Source organism: Salvia splendens, chromosome 21 (genome assembly GCF_004379255.2).
Source record: "Salvia splendens isolate huo1 chromosome 21, SspV2, whole genome shotgun sequence".
Taxonomy (NCBI): domain Eukaryota; kingdom Viridiplantae; phylum Streptophyta; class Magnoliopsida; order Lamiales; family Lamiaceae; genus Salvia; species Salvia splendens.
The window spans coordinates 2,242,214-2,264,169 of NC_056052.1; the positions used below are offsets into that span (position 1 = coordinate 2,242,214).

A 21,956-nucleotide genomic window follows, 5' to 3' on the forward strand; every position below is an offset into this window, starting at 1 on the left:
CTCGCGTTGCATTATGGCTAAGCATTCCGTCATTGCGTCGTGCACGGCTGCATTTAAGGCTCGAGTTAAGGTCGGACTACCGTCCTCCGAGGAACTCCGGTCGCCGTCGTGGTTTATTTTGGTTTGTGAGAGATGGAGAAACGTGAGAGATGAGAGAAATGAGAGATGCGAGAAATGTTCGTATGAAAAATAGAATGACAATCGAGGTTTAAATAGACAAATTTCGAATTAAAAAAAAAAAACAAAAACGCGTTGCATCGTCCGCGGCGCCCACAATGGGCGGACGATGCCCTATCGTCAGCGCTTTATCCGCGGACTAAGCGTAGGGCGCGGACGACGCATCGTCCGTCGTCCGCGGAGCCACATTGGCGGACGATAGCGCGCTCTATGCATCGAGTGCGCTATCGTCCGCCCCACTGTGGATGTCCTAATAAAAAATTGCCAAAATATTTGGTTTGTCTATGGAGTCTTCAGACATATATGCATCGGGCGCGCTATCGTCCGCCATACTGTGGATGTCCTAATAAAAAATTGCCAAAATATTTGGTTTGTCTATGGAGTCTTCAGACATATATGTACTTATCTTTTTTTATATGTCTTCTAGTTATTAAAAAATGTAGTATCTCTGTACACAATTGGTTTGTCTCTATTTGCAGCATGAACATCAATGAACATCACTTTGAATTTTATACCATATTAATTAATTTTCTTGGTCTATACCATTACACATGTATATTGGTCAAAAATATTTTTAGCAATATATATGTGGTAGTAAATTAATTATTAATTTAGAGAGTTCAAAATTTGAGGGGCTGGCTTATGTTCAAAATGAGAGGACAGTTGTCATTTCTCCTTCCTCGGAAAGAAGTAACAAACCAAACATTAATATACTACTACTAATCTATACATATATATAGGGTAGTTTTGAGGATATTTATAGAATTATCATTTAAGCTTAAATATATAATTTAAATACTATAATATAGACATTTAAGAATAAAAACTATTATATAGTTCAAACGTAATAAGTTACTACCGTTACATAGTTCAAACTATTATAATCTCACGACTCAATCCTATAGAGTATATCTTGGTATTATTTTATCTAGGAAACCGAACACCACCTATATGTTTAACTTAGTGATAAGCATCAATGAATGTATATATAGGTCTATCTTAATACAAAGAAAATAACTTACTAATACACTGTATATATAGGTCTATCTATATATCCGTATAGATACTTAATTTATACAAATATATATCTAGTAGATCACATGACCAATGAAGATGAGATCAATTTTTTGTTTTGTGACGATTAAACTTCTTTAATTGACCTAGAACATAATCAATTATAGTAGTAAAACGTACCACATCACTGATTATTAATGTTTTTTATTGACATAGTCCATAATCAATCACAGTAGTAGTATTAAAAATTGCCACATGACTTATTCTTATCGAATATTGGTTGTTCAATTCAAAACACTTTCGGTAACTAAAACACCCAACTGCATTTGCTGGGGCCATAAAAAATTAAAGCAAAATACGAATTGAATTGATGAGTAATGAGGTCCAAGAATTTGCTATTTAATTGCAAGATCTCTCTTCTCTCCTCTCCTCTTCTATTCTCTTCCCTTCCCTTCTCTTCTCTTCTCTTCTCATCTCAGTCATCAAGAGTGAGAGAGAATGTCAAACACAACCAAAAATGATGAAACACAGCTCAAGGCACCATTGTTAGAAGACATAAGAAAGAGCACAGAATTAGTAGAAAAAGAAGATGGAGACAACCCTCGGCTGAGTAGCAGAGTTTGGGTGGAGACGAAGATGCTATGGCGGATTGTGGGCCCCGCCATTTTCAGCCGCATGACGTCGTACACGATGTTCGTCATCACCCAGGCCTTCGCCGGCCACCTGGGTGACCTCGAGCTCGCCGCCATGTCCATCGCCTCCAACGTCATCGTCGGCTTCGACTTCGGCCTCCTGGTAATTCCGAACCAAACATCTCGTTACCAACTCCAATGTCCCACGTCAGTTGTCATGTAATACAACTGACGTGAGATTTATAGACTGGTCTTCTTTTAGGATGAGTTTGTAACATTATATGAAATTAAACTAATAGAATGGTCAATTTGAATTATAGTTTTTGTAAGATATATCAAACTAAATTTTTCCTCCAACATATTAAATGACCAAATGAGTTTTTTTTTTATGTTCAGCTGGTTAAATTGGTCAAATGTGATGAGAATTAGATTCTGTCTGAATTCTCATGTTTGGTCTGTAATAATGGCAGTTAGGTATGGCGAGCGCGCTGGAGACGCTATGTGGGCAGGCGTACGGGGCGAAGAAGCACTACATGCTGGGGATCTACCTGCAGCGGTCGTGGATCGTGCTTTTCGCGTGCTGCGTTGCGCTGCTGCCGCTCTTCTTCTACGCCACCCCGATCCTGAAGGCGGTGGGGCAGCCGGACGATGTGGCGGAGCTGTCGGGGACGGTGGCGCTGGTCTTCATCCCGCTCCACTTCAGCTTCGCCATGACGTTCCCGCTGCAGCGCTTCCTGCAGAGCCAGCTCAAGAACATCGTCACTGCGTACGTGAACCTCGGTGCGTTTATCGTGCACGTGCTCATGAGCTACCTCCTCGTCTACCGCCTCGGCCTCGGCCTCGTGGCCACCGCCTTCACCCTCAACATCTCGTGGTGGATCACGGTGGTTGGTTTGTTCGTCTACGTTGTCGGTGGTGGATGCCCCCAGACGTGGACCGGGTTCTCGACCCAAGCGTTCTGCGGTCTGTGGGATTTCCTCAAGCTCTCGGCTTCTTCGGGTGTCATGCTATGGTCCTTCTCCTTCTCCTTCTCCTTCTCCGTTTCCTACTATCTTAACTACTTTTGTTTATAAAATATTGATTTAATTTTTTTTTACTTTGAAATGGACTAGTTTGGAGAATTGGTACTACAGGATTCTGATTGTGATGACTGGAAATCTCAAGAACGCGACAATTGCAGTGGATGCATTGTCTGTCTGGTAAGTAGATGACGGCGAGTCACCACTTAATGATTAAAATTGTATTATAGAACAATACGAAGTTAAAAAGTAGTATTGAGAACGTTCGATTTTGATATGTTATCTGTGTGGTAAGTAGACGACGAATCGAAACTTAATGAATAGAATTGCTTAATATTACAAAATGAAGTTTAAATGTGACTATCAATTTCTAGTTTCGTCTTCGATATTGCTACAACCTTGACTAATATGTCTTTTTCTCTTTTGGTGACTTAATTTGTCGCATCTCTCTCGTGGTACAGAATATTCATATTTATCTTAATTCTCTACAATTGACAAAATATATATGGAATAGTAGTTTGCTACATATTCATTAGTATGTCTTCTAGTTGATAAATTGTATATATGTGTATATAATTTATTTTTTCTTTTTTTGCAGCATGAACATCAATGGCTGGGAAATGATGATCCCTCTTTCATTTTTTGCTGGAACCGGGTAAAAATCATTGCCTTTATGAATTATATTTTATGATTTCTAATAATTTATGTTACAAAATCTATAATTAATCACTAAACACAGGATTTCTTTAGTCATTACTGTGGCAATGACTTAGACTGAAATTGTAGTACTCCATTTTTTAAGGTTAATGCAATGACACATGTCTCAGTACCGTTGGTCATACATTTTTTTAAGAAACAACGGTGGATTGATTAAAAGTACCGCTGGTCATACATTGATTGAACAAAAAATTCGACATGTGGTAGTAAATAGAAAGTTCTGCGACATGTCATAGTAAATTAACAATACTAGTATTAAATAAAAACATGGAGGGACCTTTTTAGAAAGTTACACAACATGGTACTCAATCAATGCAGTAGATGTGCTGGATTTGGTCAAACCTTACGTTGTCGGTTAAAATTTTAATAGTCCAGGCATATCGTTTGTCACGTGGTGTCTACAGTTAATTATAATTACAAAAAGAGAGAGAAAAAGGAGGAGCAGCAAGTATGTTTATGCAATTGCGACCGAACACATCACATGATAATCGAACTGTTTGATTTTTACTCTGTACAAAGTGATGATGTTTATATCCAAACTTCTCTGTTATAGATAGGAGGTTTCACCATTTAGTGCCCGAAGAGAAAGTCGATTCGCTTTCTTAGTACATGTGATTCGACCGCTGACGACACATTTGGAAATGCATGCAGGGTAAGAGTGGCTAATGAGCTAGGAGCAGGGAATGGGAAAGGAGCCAAATTTGCAACCATAGTATCAGTGTGTGAATCAATGGTGATTGGATTAATATTTTGGCTACTTATAATGCTATTCCACAATGAGATTGCTCTCATTTTCACATCAAGCCCACCTGTCTTAGAAGCTGTCTCCCACCTCTCTCTTCTTTTAGCCTTCACAATTCTTCTCAACAGTGTTCAACCAATTCTCTCAGGTAAGATATATGTGTCATAAAATATGTTACACTTTGTGGCCATTCATAATATTTATCTCTTTTAGCACCTAATCAGTTATTGTCATTAAATTTTGTACTCACATATGTTTTGATTTTACTTTGACATGGATGACACAATCCTATTAAATGTAATATTTATTGTCCTGATGTACACATCCCATGTTCTTTCACATTCAAAATTTATTAACAAAATCAGAGTTGATATTTGTTTGCATTATAATAATTGAATAGAAAAAACATGATGAAAAAATGAAATTGAGAAGGTGTTTGAATGATGAAGGGGTGGCCGTTGGATCTGGATGGCAATCATACGTGGCATACATCAACCTTGGGTGCTACTATTTGGTGGGAGTTCCACTTGGAGTTTTGATGGGATGGGTATTTGATCAAGGAGTTATGGTATGCATGAAAATCATAATTTTGAAATTAATACACATAATTAACAATTTTAGATTAAATTAAAATTTTCATATTTTATTTCAGGGCATTTGGGCTGGTATGATATTCGGTGGAACTGCAGTTCAGACACTAATACTTGCTATTATTACAATAAGATGTGACTGGGAAAAGGAGGTAATTAGTTTAAATATTATTTAATTTTTATTGTTTCAATATTTTGTCTAATGTATTACTATTAATAAACATTTCAATAGTCTAGGTGCATGAAAGGTATATATCTGACATAAAATGATAAAAGGAAAAAAAACAAATGTATAGGAATATTTTTCAGAATGAAAAATGATAAAAATAGCTCAAATGTGTCTTATTATTATTGATCACAATTTGATAATGTATGTCTGAATTCTGCAGGCGGCTAAGGCAACTATGCATGTGAACAAGTGGTCAGATTCAAGAAACACTGCATAAACTGATAAAGAGATAGGGCCAACACCTAATTTTTTTTGTAATTTCTTCAAGTACTTACTAAAATTGTAATTTAAGTGACACCAGAATTCAAGTTCATATATAATGGTGATGTATTGGATTGGATTTAAGGTTACATTTTTTATAAAGATTTTGGTTTTTGCTTGTACAACCTATAAACTAGTAACATATGTATGTATTGGCACAATTATAAACTAAATCCGTATCAAATATATATGAATTAATAGGAGATAGCAAAGAAGTAGAGATGCATGGTTAATCGCAAGCGTTGATTTGACCCGGAATCGGATCGATGGTTATAATTTTGAAACCAAAATAATTGTAAACGTGCTGAATCGTCCACTTTTGTTTCGATATTTTTGAACAGTGAACTAGCTATTTCGGCTCAAAGTCAGGGAAATAAATAGGTAAAATTCCGCCGGTTTTGAACCGGAAACAATTTCCGGCACCGGCGGACGTCTACAAAGAAGCATGGTTATTTCTTTCATGGGCTTTAGATTCAATACTCATGCCGTACATAACAGCCCAATTTTCCAAAGCCCAAATTCATATGGGTATTGCCAAATTAAAGTATATAATAAAAAATACAAGAAAAAATGACCCATGCCGTATTATATTAATTCAGTTGTATTAATATTTTCATTTAAATTTTTATTGCATTATATGATTTTGAAATATAAGATCGCGACTAGATAATCTTAATAATAAAAGTTGATATATACGTAATTTAAGTATTTTATCCAAGTGTATAAGATGTCAAAAGCTGTTTAGTGAGGCTGGCTTGTTGAAAATATTAATTTACAAGCAATTAGTATAAGACATCTGGATTTGGATGGAAGTAGACTAGGCTTTTTAGTAGTGTTTACTCAAACTCTATGCTTCATTAACCTTTTAATTATGTGTCGCAGAAGAAAATATGAAGATGCATGTGAACTCCTAATTAAATAACAAATTAACAGTACCTAATTCAATTACCTTGTGCGAGCCAGTAGAACAAGAAATAAATGTGATGGCATTATTTTAACGTTAGAAAAGTTAATCCAAATCACAGGAGACCATCCACGTCCATGCTCTTTGACAAGAGCATGGATGTTGGTCCGGATCTACTTTTATTCATTTTTTACTCTCTATTCTTCTGCAATAGCATAATACCCACATCCACGCTCTTCCGCAAGAGCATGCTCAAGGGTCCCACCATTCTTTTATTCAATTTAAATAATTCAATTACTAAAAACATTTCCACAATATTAAAATGCATTAAAAATACCGGAAATACTATTACAAATTACTAAAAAATTAAAAATTACATAATTAAAATACTAAAAATTAAAAATTACATAATTAAAATCCTAAAAATTGAGGTTGAGAGAGTTGTTTGGTATAGTGTGATTTTTTGTGTTGAAATGAAGGTATTTTATTTATAGATGAAAGTGTGAATTTTGGGATAAAAATAATAAAAAAATAAATTTAAAATGTGGAAAAAATGGATATATTTTATTGGGAAGTGAGAAGATATTTTTTTTATTAAATCTGAATTTTTCACATTTTTTCGAATTAAAAAACAAAAAAAAATGATAAACCAACGGCCAATCAGAGCATGCAGTGTCGGCTGCTCGTGCTCTTGCCGTCGGCACCGCGGTGCTCTTAGCTAAGAGCAGGGCCGTACCGTCGGCAAGAGCACAGCGGTGAGCACGGCGGATGCTCTTGCATAAAAGCATCGATGCAGGTGCTCTAATGAGCAAGAGTTCAATGTGACAACTATCAAAGTTTTGCCACAAAAATACAAACACACACAAAAGCCTAGGCAAAAAACAATCTCGCCTCTTCGTGCACAGCTCAATCTTATAGTCTCTGATATAATTGAATTTATCTCACACTTCACCGGTAGAAAATAGGATTAGGACACCATCCTCTAATCCACGTATCAAGATGCCAAAATAAACACTTCTTCTCCATCTTCACTATGAACATCTTATTCCGAATAATATTACAAATTGAACATGACATGACATAGAACATGACGATCCACATCTTCATGTCCTGTTTTGCAAGCGGTGTACCCCATCCGGGCTACAAAGAGTAGACTTAAGAAAATGTTCCATCGATCATAGCAATGTACCATAACTTTCTTGGCACCCTAGAAAGTTAGGTCTCATTTGGTAGCCGAGTTAGAATTTGTAATATTAGTTAAAACAAGATAGTTTATTTAGTTTCGTGTGAATAAGATAACACAAGTGGTTGTTTGGTATGTTAGACAAATAAAACAAATATTTTAACTCTATGTTTGGTATATTAATTTGCACTACTATTTACATTTAAATTTTAATCGTATAAAAGTATCCTAGTGAATCTCAATTCAAACGGGAGGGCGAAATTCTGAGGATAGTAAGATAATTTGAGTTAGGTATCATGATTGAATTTTCATATAGATTAATTAACACCTGTTTATTACAATTATTTATCACATGAAAAACAAGACAGACCGAAAAAATACACGGGTTAAAATTTTTTTTAACTCGCATAATAAATACTAGAAGTAGGATAAATACGAGTATTAATTAACCTAACTAAAACTACCAAAGAGACCCTTAGGATATGATAGTACAGTTGTATAATGATTGACATAATTTCCTTCTTGGATGACCTTATTAGAGGCCAATTGAAGGAATTAAGTAAATAATTTTTAATGTGGTAATTAAGGTCTAGACTCAAAACCCTATCCAGCTATTGCTAGCCCTCCAGCTGTAAAAATTCCTTCATTTATTTCCGGTAATTTGGGGACAAGTTGTTATTTTTCAATAGTAATCCGACACCAACACAACATCAACACCAACGTGGTTGTTGTGGATATACTACTATTATGTTTGTACTTATTTAACATTAGTATACTTGAATTACTATTGAAACATAGAAGAATGTATCATACGTCGATGTCATATTGTTTTTTAATTTAATCTATGATATACGATTTAATGTTGCGATCATTGCTAGTAATGAATGTCAGATGCAGAACGAAAATACACCACCAAAATGGGTTAGGATGGATCGTAGGACCAATGATAGTTTCGAATTTTGAAATTAATGAAGTTTTTTTTAAAATAATGAATAAAGAAAACCACAACATTCATTGATGTCGTTCAATTTATGGTGTGGTTTCAGAATTTATGCTAAGAGAAAATATTCCATACCTTGAAATTGTAACCATATTATGCAAGAGAAAATGTTTTTGTGCAAATTTAAAATATGTCTGTTCAAATTGATGAAAAGAAAATATTCCTATGCAGAATTTTGATGAAAATAGGCTGTATAGAGAATAGAATTTTGATGATTTTTTGCAGTATCATGAATTTATGTAAGATAAAATATTCTTGTGCAAGTTGAAAATATTTGTTTTTGGGTTGTTTATGGAGTAGAAAATCAAGAGAATGTTTTAATTGACCTCTCTAGTGAGAAGACATCGGGAAATGTTAACAAGCAAATGTTTTCAATTTAAATATTAAATTAAATACCTTATTCTCTTCATAATTAGAAGCTAGGCACGTCAAAAGTTGTAGTGCGACCCATGAAAAACGTATGGATTAAGGTAAGGTCGTTTCCAAATAGACAAGGTTGATTAGCAACTTATAATTTTCTAATTACATATGTATTTTATCTTTACTAATTAAGTTGTTTGCTGCCTCCCCCGTTAGTAGAGTCGCGCTAATGGTTCTCCATTTACTTCCGTAGTGACTTGAACCTCCGATGTAATGGTTAAATGAGAAGCGTTTTACAAATTAAGTTGTGCTTGATCGTCTATCTAGCTAGTCGTTTGTCAACATTTTCAATTTTATTTTAAATAGACTGCAACTCACCATCTTCTCCTATATGTGCGCTGCCCCCTTGTCTGCTCAATTCCTTCCTCAATAACACAACAAACAGTGCTTTAGAGAGATAAAAAAATGGCTATGGAAGCAATGATTTACAACTACACTACGGAATTGAACATGTTTGGAGTTGAAGAAAAGGCCAACACACCGGAGGCACGGCGCAAGAGGCGGCGGAGCAAGCCATCGATGAACGAGGAGGAGCTCGAGACGAAGAGGATGACTCACATCGCCGTCGAGAGGAATCGCCGCCGCCAGATGAACGACTACCTCGCCGTCCTCCGCTCCTTGATGCCTCCTTCCTATTCTCAAAGAGTAAAACTATTTAAAAAATAATTATTATTCTTTTAACATTTCCCATAAATAACTAGTCTTCTTATTTTTTTTTGTGGATATACTTATGTGTATGATTATGTTAACCTTTGAGTTAAACGTTGTCTGATTGAAAAATTTTCAGAATATACTACTATACATAGGAAACTATATTCTTTTTTCCATGAATGATTTTGTACGAACAGATCTTATCTACATGATTATTCCGACTGATTTTTAATATTTGGAGACAGATCATAATTTGACCAAATTTCATGGAATTTCTAATAATTTGCCATAAATACTATATTACTATTACATTATATATTACTCACATTAAATTTAATGTCACATTGTAGGGAGATCAAGCATCAATAGTTGGTGGTGCGATCAATTTTGTGAAAGAACTCGAGCATCTACTTCAACTCTCCACTTTTCCTCAATTATACACTAGGAGTTCAAGTAGCAACTCTTGTATCACGGCGAATGTCGCGGTGGAGAGGCGGTCGGATATCGAGGTGACGATGATGGAGGGTCATGCAAGCATCAAGATCCTAGCAAAGAAAAACTCTAAGCAACTCCTCAAATTGGTGGCCGGATTTCAATCCCTTTGCCTCAACATTCTCCATCTTAGCATCACAACCGTTGATCAATCGGTTCTATACTCTTTCAGTGTTAAGGTATGTTTTCTACTCATTTTATTTCATATTTTACACCCTCTAATTAAGGAGAAAAATGCCAATATATATGACATGTTGGTCACATGCATGCATTAGACAAATTCCTATTCGAAAGAGTGAAAAATGTTGTTAAATAATTACATAAAATGAAATGCAGGTAGAAGATGAATGCCAGCTCAGCTCAGTGAATGAGATAGCCACAAAAATACAAGAGATGATTGGAAGGATCCAACAAGAATCTACTTCTTTAGCTTAGAAAATTGTCATATCTCTTTACATTTTGTAAAACTTAGTATTAAGATGGAAGTAGTATGTTATTTTATAGTACTATTATAGTTTAATAGTCTAGTTTAAGCATGTCACATATTTAATACTACTCAATAATTGTAAGTGGTTTGAAAATCTTGGGAGCTGAATAGGAAATAAAATAAAATTATAAAATGAAATAAATCCAGAAAAATAATAAAAAGACTATTTCACCCTTTAAACAATGTATGAAGTTTGTTTGATAATTTCAAAAGACTATTTAACCCTTTAAATTGTCAGATTCGAGCTTTTGGAGAAGAGACAATTTAACTCAACTAGTTTTATCATCTTACAAAATATAGCAATTTTACATAAATTTTAGTATCAATTTTACATGTATGGAATATGAGATAATCAGATAAGAGATAAGGATCGATATCGCAATAGCATAATAGAAGCCACTTTAAATCTAGTAATTTACTAGTTTTAAAAAAAGGCATGACTTAGTCAATATATAAATTAGCATAGTCATTCATTTACAACATATACGATAGTAGAAAAAAATGGCCCTCTTCTTCCCTTCTAAAGAGATGTTACTTGTCTTGATCTTCTCGATCTCACCCATCGGTTTTGGTTTTGACAACATATACGACTACGACATTGAGATCTACAATGGTTCGTACCACACGTCGTTGGTCACCACGTGCACGACCAGCTACATGCCCTTAGGAACCGTGACCATAAAGCGTCGCTCCCGGCAAATATTCCAAGTGGGTATCTCGATGGGGAGAGGAGCATGTTAACGTGCAACATGACTATGGGAAAGTTGAACGGAGGATTCACTTTTTTCGTGGATTGTTAGTGAGAGCGGCTTGTCCATGAGAAAGGATGGTCGTGAAGTGTTACATTATCGATGGCCTTAGAGTTATGTGTGTCATCAATAATATGGTGATTGTATACTACTATATGATATATGATTACTCAATCTATAATGAGAGTGTTTATTATGTTCGACATGCTACTATAATGTTATACATTACGTGAATTATACGAAATGGTATCTGAAGTACAACTCAGTTGGTAATATGAGCAACTCAGTTTGGACGAAGACACATCAACTCAATAGTTACAAAATAGGACATTTTCACACACAAACACACACTACAGCACAATACAAACACTACATGCATCCACACAAACAAACTGCACACTCATCATTTTACAGAATAAAGAATTCAATTTCTTCAAATTCAATTGCAGAAAAGTTTAATGTTGAACTGACTGCAAATTGGAACTTATCTCCGGAGGCCCACCACAAGTGGCGGTGGAGCAAGCCATCGATGAACAAGCTCGAGACGAAGAGGATGACTCACATCGCCGTCGTTAGGCCGTCCTCCGCTCCTTGATGCCTCCTTCCTGTGCTCAAAGGGTAATTCTAATTAAAACAAACGATGGCTATAAATAATTAGTCTTTATAAATTTATATGCATGCAAATTTTATAGTGTGATTTTGTTTGGTAGGATACATGTTTTGTCAATTTAGGTTCATCTATTACTTTTGGCAGCGAAACTCACCATAATTAAATAAGAAATTTTTTATGGACCGAAAAAAAAAAAGAAAAATGTACCTTTGTTTCTTAAAATTAGAAATTCTTTCCTTTTTTATTTGTTTCCTAAAAATAGAAACTTTCCATATTAGGAAATGGACTCCACAATCCATTAACACTAGTTCTACTACTTTTCTCTTCCTCTTTCTTTGGGATGCTCTCCAAAAGGCCCCATACTAATAGAGTTAGGGGTAGCCTTGCAACTCTTATTCATTCTCCTATGAACTCAATCACCAGGCTACTAACTATAACATGATATTTATTGAAAACGGATATTTTTCTATTAACGGATGTGCGATTATGCTATTTTCGGCTTGACCCTAAAGGGATATTTAGGCTTTCCGGACGCCTCCTCTTCCACACCCAACTCCCCCCTCACCCAAACAAAATCCGCCACTACAGTGTCTCTCATGGAACTGAATCACCTAGTTAGATTTGTGATTGTGGTATCTCATCCATATATATTCTCTTATAAAAAAAAGTACTCCCTCCGTCCAATTTTAGGAGTCTCATTTGAGTTCGACACGAGTTTAATGTAAAGGAAAATTGGTGAAAAAAGTTGGTGGAATGAAAGCCATTTTCCTCTCTTTATTAGTGTAACTATTAAATCATAATTCAGTCTCCTATGTTAACTATAATATACTAGTTTTCATTTAAGGCATGACCTAGCCAATATTATAAATTAGTATACTCATTCATTTACAATTTAAACCCAAGTAAAAAAATGGCCCTCTTCTTCCCTTCTAAAGAGATGCTACTCGTCTTGACCCTCTTGATCTCACTCATCCGTTTTGGTTCCTCACTCTCCCTTTTCGACTACGACATTGAGATAAAAAAAAACAAGACGCCTCAATTTAACCTGGGCATGCAATGCATATGCACGATCGATGGCAAGACCGGTGGAGCCGTGGTCATAAATGTGATTCAATATCGTTGATAGTATTAGAGTTATGTATGTGTCAATAACTTCTTATCAATAGATCACGATTTATGTGATATGATTACTCATTCAATAAATAGAATGTTTTTCTATTTGACACATTACTATTACGTGAATAATTATATGAAAGGGTATCTATTTACGTGAAGCATAACTCAGTTAGTAGCATAAGTAACTCAATTATAAGATTCTGGTCAATGAGCGCCGATAAATCTTTCAGACGCCCCTTGCCCTATTAAATGTTTCGTATTATATTTACATATTTAGTTTCAATGGTCAACACCTTCCTTCAAACCTTTTAACTCAAACTTGGGAGGAGTTGGATTTTTTCTAATTGGTTGGACCACTGACCCAATTATTTTTTGATTGGTTGGACCACTGACCCAAATTTTAAGCCCAGAATACTATTGGGTTAGTCATTTTTTTCAGTTTCAGCCCATATATACCTGCTGGGTCAGTTAAAGTTGGCCCATTGTCGGCAACCCGCTATCTATGGGTTCCATACTAAAACCAATTGGTGATAGGAGGAGAGGCTTGTGAAAGTGTGTCCATGCAAACTACTGGAGCTCGGCTTCTGAGCTCGGAAATGAAGCTCGGCTTTGAGTCCGGTTGTGATCGAGTGGTGGAGCCTCGGCAGCTCCGAGAAGAGATCAAGAAATAAAGCTCGGCTTTGAGCTAGCCGAGAAAGGCAGTTCGGTTGATAACCGAGAAAGGCAGTTCGGTTGATAGCCGAGAAATGCAGTTCGGTTGCTAACCAAGAATGGCAGTTCGGTTTTAGCCGAGCAGCGGTTATAACTAACTTTGGGAAATAGAGTTAGTTGGATTTTATTTCTTGATTGCATCTTGTATAAATAGCTCGATAGAGCTCAGTAGTGAGAGACGCAGAACACAGATTACACACACAATAAGAAGAGAATTCTTGCACTAGCTAGCGTTTGCTTAGAGTGATAGATTGTGAGTGTGAAGTTCTTGTATTGAGAGTTCCATCAATAAGATTCCGGTCATCTTCTCCGTGGACGTAGGTGGATTATCACCGAACCACGTTATATCGTTTGCGTGCTTTATTTCCTCGTTCGTGCGTGTGTGAGATCGGCGGTATCACGACCCAACAAGTGGCGCCGTCTGTGGGAAGACTTCCACGATTTGCCGATTGATTGGTTTCTGGGTGAGTTCGTGTCTAGAGGTTCCGTTGTATAAGCTGATCTTGGCGATTGCCCACCGCTCGTTTTGAGAAATGTCTACAGCCAAGTTCGAGGTGGAAAAGTTCACCGGGAGAAACGATTTTGGGCTGTGGAGGCTGAAGATGAAGGCCATCTTGATGCAGCAAGGCCTATGGGATATCTTGAAGAATGAAGGTGACGCTAAAGAAGGCAAACCTGATGCTGATGAAAAGGAGAAGCAAAGGCTTCAAGATATGCAGTATAAGGCTTATAGCACCCTGATCTTGAACCTCACGGACAGGGTGCTAAGGGAAGTTTCCAAGGAGGAGACGGCTGCAGGAGTATGGGGGAAACTTGAGTCATTGTACATGACCAAGTCTCTGGCGAACCGGTTACATTTGAAGCAAAGGCTTCTTGCTTTCAAGTTTTCAGATGGGAAGAGCATTTCTGAACAGCTCGAGGAGTTTGGGAAATGCATAGATGATCTTGAGAATATCGATGAGGTCATTAAAGATGAGGATAAGGCATTGATGTTGCTCAATTCCCTGCCTAAAAGTTATGAGCACTTCAAGGATGCAGTGCTTCTTGGAAGAGAAACCAAGGTCACCTATGAAGAGATTCATTCTGCATTGAAGATGAAGGAATCGCAGAAGGCTAATAACAAACAAACTGATCCAGTAGCTGAGAGTCTGCATGTGAAAAATAATCAGAATAAAAGGGGTTCCAAGAAGAAGTTCCAGAAGAAGGAAGAAGGTGGAGTATGGAAGGAGAAGAGAAGCTGTCACTACTGTAAGAAACCGGGCCATTTAAAGAAGCATTGTTTTGCTTGGAAGAGGAAACAAGAGCAAGAAAAGGCTGGGAACATAGAGACTGCTGATCTGGCTCAGGATGTTGAAGATAATGAAGCTTTGAATATCCACTCAGGGGCCAAGATTGAAGAATGCTGGATCATGGATTCAGGGTGCTCCTTCCACATTTGCTCACACAAATCTTGGTTCCAAGAATTATCAGCTTGGGAAGGATCAGTGATGCTAGGAAATGATCAAGTGTGCAATGTCAAGGGCATTGGGAACATCAGATTGAGGATGAAGGATGGGAGTATGAAGACTCTCACAGAAGTCAGATTCATTCCTCAAATCAAGAGAAATTTAATATCTCTTGGAATGCTAGAGTCAAAAGGGTGCAGATTCAACTCTGGTGATGGGATCCTCACAGTAACAAAAGGCACCAGAATTGTGATGGAGGCCCAGAGAAAGAACAGCCTATACTATTTGCTGGGTGAAACCGTGGTTGATGCTGTGAATCTTGCCCAGACAGAAGACCTGCATCTATGGCATGCCAGGCTTGGACATGTGGGTGAGAAAGGCATAAGAGAGCTGGCTAAACAAGGAGTGATGAAGTTAAGTGCATCAGACAGCCTAAAGAAATGTGAATCTTGCATTCTAGGAAAGGCAAAGAAGCTGCCATTTTCTGGTGGGAAACACACTTCATCAGCCCCATTTGTGTATGCCCACAGTGACTTGTGGGGGCCATCCCAAACTGAATCCATAGGTGGAGGTAAGTATTTCATCTCCATCATAGATGATTACTCAAGAAAAGTGTGGATTTACATTCTAAGAGAGAAGTCCCAAGCTTTTGAAAAATTTAGAGAATGGCATGCTAGATATGAGAATGAAAAGGGCTCAGTGCTTAAATATCTAAGGACTGATAATGGCATGGAGTTTCTGTCTGCGGAGTTTGATAGTTTCTGTAAGGTGAAAGGGATAAGAAGGCATAGGACCGTGCCAAGAAATCCTCAACAGAACGGGCTGGCAGAAAGAATGAATAGGACATTGCTAGAAAGGGTGAGGTGCATGCTATTCTACTCTGGAATGCCAAAGAGATTCTGGGCAGAGGCTGTCTCTACTGCAGCTAATCTGATCAATAAGTGTCCATCATCTGCTATATCCAATGAGACCCCAGATCAAAGATGGTATGGAAGCCTAGGTGATTACTCAGCCTTGAAGGTGTTTGGGTGTGCTGCTTATGCACACATTAAGCAGAGTAAATTGGAGCCAAGGGCAAAGAAATGTGTGTTGTTGGGATACCAAGATGGGGTAAAAGGATACAGATTGTGGAATTTGGATAGAGAAGGCAGAAATATCATTGTGAGCAGAGATGTGACATTCAATGAAGAGGAGATGCCATTTAAAGATGATGGGAAGCCCTCTGGTGGTGGCAGTAGCTCTGAAATGCAAAACCTTGAGTTTGGTGGAGAATCTGCTGGAACAGACACTGATGAGGATGTTGTGATCACAGGAAATCAAGAAGAAGGTGAAGCACACTTCCATTCGGATCTTATTGGCCATGACTGCTCATTTCAACTGGGAGCTGCATCAACTTGATGTGAAGACAGCATTTTTGCATGGAGATCTAGAGGAAACGATCTATATGATGCAGCCTAAGGGTTTTGAGAAGCCGGGAGAAGAAAAGAAAGTTTGCTTGTTAAAGAAAAGCCTATATGGGCTCAAGCAAAGCAGCCGGCAGTGGAACAAGAAGTTTCATGAGCAGATGGAATTGATGGCATTTGAGAGATCCAGTTTTGATAGCTGCGTGTATGTCAAGAGAAGTGGAAATCTAATACTGGCCTATCTACTGCTGTATGTGGATGATATTCTGCTGGCAGGATCAAGCAAGAGTGAGCTGCTGTCTGTCAAGGAGGAGTTGAAGCAGAGATTTGATATGAAAGATCTTGGGGAAGCCAAGAGAATCTTGGGTATGGATATTGTCAGGAACAGAAAGAAGAAAGAACTGAAATTGGTTCAGGCTGATTATATCAGAAAGGTGGTAGAAAAATACCAGGTAAGGAGTGAAAAGTCAGTATCCACTCCATTGGCTAGCTGCTTCAAACTCAGTAAAGAACAGATGCCAAAGACAGCTGAAGATAGAGAAGAGATGAGCAGGATACCCTATGCAAATATAGTGGGAAGTGTGATGTACTTGATGATATGTACAAGGCCGGATGTGGCTCATGCCATAAGCGTTGCAAGCAGATATATGGCTGATCCAGGTAGGGATCACTGGGCAGCACTAAAGTGGATTCTGAAATACCTGAAAGGGTCTGTCATGGTTGGCTTGAAGTTTGGTGGTGGAGTTTGGTCTGAGGAGAGGGAAGTCCTAGAAGGATTCTGTGACTCGGATTATGCGGCTAACTTAGACAACAGAAAGTCTCAGAGTGGTTACATCTTCACACTATATGGCACAGCCATCAGCTGGAAATCAAATTTGCAGTCTGTGGTTGCACTGTCCACAACCGAAGCTGAGTATATTTCTCTGACTGAGGCTGCAAAGGAAGGAAAATGGTTGCAAGGAATCTTGGAAGATTTAGGAATGAAGCTGGGAGCAGTGAAGATTAACTGTGACAGCAACTCGGCTATATGTTTAGCAAAACATCAAATGTTCCATGAGAGGTCGAAGCATATAGATGTGAGGAGACACTTCATCAGAGATGAGATTCAAAGTGGAAAGATCAATGTGGTGAAAGTTCCTACCGAAGAAAATGCATCAGACATGTTGACAAAATCTCTGCCAACTTCGAAATTCAAACATTGTTTGAAGTTGGTTGAGATTGTGGAGTGTTGAAGCTTGTAACAAGGATTGAGAAGGGAATCCAGATATTGATGGAGTTTTGCAAGGACAAGGTGGAGATTTGTGAAAGTGTGTCCATGCAAACTACTGGAGCTCGGCTTCTGAGCTCGGAAATGAAGCTCGGCTTTGAGTCCGGTTGTGATCGAGTGGTGGAGCCTCGGCAGCTCCGAGAAGAGATCAAGAAATAAAGCTCGGCTTTGAGCTAGCCGAGAAAGGCAGTTCGGTTGATAACCGAGAAAGGCAGTTCGGTTGATAGCCGAGAAATGCAGTTCGGTTGCTAACCAAGAATGGCAGTTCGGTTTTAGCCGAGCAGCGGTTATAACTAACTTTGGGAAATAGAGTTAGTTGGATTTTATTTCTTGATTGCATCTTGTATAAATAGCTCGATAGAGCTCAGTAGTGAGAGACGCAGAACACAGATTACACACACAATAAGAAGAGAATTCTTGCACTAGCTAGCGTTTGCTTAGAGTGATAGATTGTGAGTGTGAAGTTCTTGTATTGAGAGTTCCATCAATAAGATTCCGGTCATCTTCTCCGTGGACGTAGGTGGATTATCACCGAACCACGTTATATCGTTTGCGTGCTTTATTTCCTCGTTCGTGCGTGTGTGAGATCGGCGGTATCACGACCCAACAAGGCTCATGAGATTTATATAATGATTTTAGTTCTCTATGAGCACCAGTGTTGGATAATTATATTTATATATTTAGTTTCAATTGCTAACGTAGTGATAGAGCATACTTGTTGCTTGCTAATTACCGAGCATTTTTGAAGCACCTATCCATATTAGCGAACGCAGAGCACAACCATGCTTGGTAATTTATGTATTGCAAAAAATATATTTTTATTTAATTTTACCGAGCACATAGTGCACGATATTATATTAAAATTATTTAAACTACTTAAAATTTTAAACTACTGTAAGGAAATAATCACAAAAATTATAGAAGACATTAAAAGGAGAGAAACTGTAAAAAAAATCCTCGAATCGAATCATTAAAGTTCTATAAGGAAATTATCACAAATTAAAAAGGAATGAACAAGAAAAAGGCCCTAAAATTGAATCAATTCTATAAGGAAATAACCACAAAAATTAACTACAACAACGCTAAAGTACTCCTTTTGTCCCATAGTAGAGGTCACACTTTCCTTTTTAATCTGTCCCACAAAAGATGTCACATTTCCTCTTTTGGAAAAGGTTCATTCTCACGTCAATTATAAAATTATATTTTGTATCACCACTTAACACACAAAATAACATCTGCTAAAATCTCGTATAATCTCCCAAGTGTGACATCTACTATGAGACGGGTGGAGTAATTAACAAGAAAATGAAAAGGCCCTGAGATAGAATCAACAATTTAATAAGGAAATAATCACAAGAACTAAATCTCACGTTTGTTACATGACTAATGAACACAAGTCTCTTAAGTGAAATAAAGCTAAGCATTCAATGAAACGAAGCTTCCTCTATACTCAACAATTCTGAACCCTATGCGGTACCGTTTGGGCAGCAAGCTGAGGAATTTGCGTGCACGATAATCATACACATGTTGCTCGAAAAAAACACAAGTATCAATGCTCCCAGGTATATAATTCAAGGACGGCACATCCACATTCGTCACATGATTCCATCTCGATTCACTTCCTTTGCCTTTCAACTCATAAATTCCCACCAAATTACTATCATATAGTGGAGTAGCTATATCAAATCGCAGAAACGAATGCTCATCTTCTGCAAAAATCTTACTACAAATCCGATCCGCCGGAACCATTATGGTCTTAAACACTTCATTCTTCATGTCAAAACTTAGTATCTCACCACTACACTCATATCTTTTTATACGCCGGCTTACGCGCCAGTGCGCAAAGTAGCCATTCTTGCACCCTGATTTTATAGTACTATTGTACCTAAGTTGTAGATTATCAAGGACAGCGCCGCTCAACTCCCTCCAAGAATTCGTCCTTCCCGAGTACACATGGGCGTGGAGACAGAGGTGTTTCTTGCACGAGAACAGTTGCACCACTTTGTAATCTTCATCGAAACCAACTCCAACCGTGCTACATATTATTCTACACGAGGGGTTGGAAATTAGTGGGAGGAACTTGAGTTGGCCTAGAAAAGGATTGCATATGGCTATGGGCACCTCGGGATTCGTGCATTCGATGCATATTAGACCCTTGACCGGCCCATGTAGCCTGACTTCACCAATGGTGAACCCTTTAAAGTGGTCGGATTCTTCCGATATTAAGGCCTTTTTGTTGTGTTGCACTCGGATTTGACCGTTGGATAAACTGAATTTTAGATATACCGTGTCGTCTGATTTGTTGACGTTGTTGTACAATTTCTTAAAAGGTCGGGAATCGATGAGGTCTTCCCAGAATTTGCAAACAGCTCTACATCTCAAGAACGATTGGACGGGAAGATGCAAGAAAATCTCTGTCAACTCATCGATGTTCATTATCACCATGTGTTTGAATGTGATGGTAGAATTATGTGGAGAATGGTTAACTATCGATGGAGTTTAGCTACATATATATAGAGAGATTTTGTGTAGCCTAGTTAGATTTGGATGGAAACTCGTATGATATTTATTTCCTTTTGGAGATAGGATTGATGTATAATTGCATTTTTTTAATATAGTCATACCCTTCCTTCCATATTAATCCGATTTTATAATTTTACATGGAAAATAATACTTCACGATTCTTACTTTTTGGAAATTATTTTCCATGATTCCAGAATTCTTATTAGAATAGGTATTTAATTTTGGATGGAAATTAATACTACTATATACGATATTTATTTCCTTTAGTTGGTGGTGCGATCAATTTGTGAAAGAAGTCGAACTTCTTACTCCAACTCTCCACTTTTCCTCAATTATACACTAGGGTGTTCGGTTTGCAAGATTGTATCCCGAGATTAAATATGTAGTGTGTTTGGTAATGGTTCATGAAATTCAATACCACAATTCAATCATATATGGATAATTATGGGATAAATAGTCATAGCTAATCCACTATGATTAAAATAATCTCACAACTCTATCCTAGATTGTATCTTGAAACTATTTTATCTAGGAAACCGAACACCACCTAGGAGTTAAGTAGCAACTCTTGTATCCCGACGAATGTCGCGGTGGAGAGGCGGTCGAACATCGCGGAAATCGAGGAGGATTGAAAATTAATATATTTCTTAGATTCATGAATCGATTGTCAAAATCCTAGTACGAATTAATGTTATAGAGTTATCTAGTTCATTCCTAAGAGCATCTCCAATGGCGGACATCCGGTCGGACATCCGCGACGGGCGACCTGGACGTCCGCCATTGTGGCGTGGAAGGTAGGATACGGACGTCCCGTAAGGACGTCGGATGTCCTCGGACGTGTGGGTGACGGGCGGGCGGACGTCCGCCATTGTGGTGTGGGTCGAACGTCCGGGTCGGACGTCCGGTATTAATTTTTTTTAAAAAAAACTCTATATATACGGCTCGTTGCACTTCATTTCATTCACACCACTTGTATTAACAAGTTTCTCTCTTCTTTTACTACAAATTTCATTTCTACTTAATGGAGAACGACAGAACCTCCCCCGGCACGAGCGAGTCGCTGACTCCGACATTTCCAGTCGAACTGGAGGGACACTCCAGCGGAAATGCGACAATGCTTCCGGCAATGTCGGGGATGGGTGGAATGGGTAGGATGGGTGGTATGGGTGGGATGGGTGGTATGATGTCCCCTTACTTCGGTATGTACAATTGGATGGGTGGGATGGGTGGTATGATGCCCAGGGCAGCGGTGATGGGGGGCATGACCCCAAATATGATGGGGATGGGTGGGATGATGCCGGGGATGATGCAGACCATGCCTGGGGGAGGGGGTGGCAGGTGTCCTGAACCACTAGCGGACGATGTCTATCGCCCGGTTATCGATATGCTGTCTACTGATACCCCCTCCAGTTTTGTTCCGGAGACTCAGTTCACCGGCGTGGAAAGGAGTTGGGGCTATCTCCAATCAGGGAGACTCCCGATGGTGTGGGGATGACTCAACTTTATTTTACCCAATTAATACCCGCAAGTGTACGGGGTTATTGTAGCATTTAGCAAGCAAGAGTATATCGTATCCCACATAGACAAATAAGTGTCAACTTAAGTACCACGAAC

At 38.1% G+C, this 21,956-nt stretch overlaps 3 protein-coding genes across 3 annotated transcripts; 2 read left to right on the top strand and 1 right to left on the bottom strand.

Moving 5' to 3' along the window:
- The first annotated feature begins 1,580 nt into the window (after positions 1–1,580).
- On the top strand, positions 1,581–5,503 carry LOC121785428 (protein DETOXIFICATION 27-like). The gene is made up of 8 exons (XM_042183846.1): positions 1,581–1,986; positions 2,294–2,835; positions 2,936–3,022; positions 3,441–3,497; positions 4,211–4,449; positions 4,751–4,869; positions 4,954–5,043; positions 5,281–5,503. The coding sequence occupies exons 1-8, from the start codon at positions 1,690–1,692 to the stop codon at positions 5,335–5,337; spliced, it is 1,488 nt and encodes a 495-aa protein (XP_042039780.1). The 5' UTR covers positions 1,581–1,689; the 3' UTR covers positions 5,338–5,503.
- A 3,731-nt stretch (positions 5,504–9,234) lies between these two features.
- On the top strand, positions 9,235–10,612 carry LOC121783939 (transcription factor bHLH96-like). Its single transcript, XM_042182126.1, has 3 exons — positions 9,235–9,533; positions 9,890–10,210; positions 10,368–10,612. The coding sequence occupies exons 1-3, from the start codon at positions 9,294–9,296 to the stop codon at positions 10,464–10,466; spliced, it is 660 nt and encodes a 219-aa protein (XP_042038060.1). The 5' UTR covers positions 9,235–9,293; the 3' UTR covers positions 10,467–10,612.
- An 8,598-nt stretch (positions 10,613–19,210) lies between these two features.
- Positions 19,211–20,280, bottom strand: LOC121784546 (putative F-box protein At3g23960). The gene has a single exon (XM_042182707.1). The coding sequence runs from the start codon at positions 20,262–20,264 to the stop codon at positions 19,236–19,238; it is 1,029 nt and encodes a 342-aa protein (XP_042038641.1). The 5' UTR covers positions 20,265–20,280; the 3' UTR covers positions 19,211–19,235.
- Between the last annotated feature and the right edge of the window lie 1,676 nt (positions 20,281–21,956).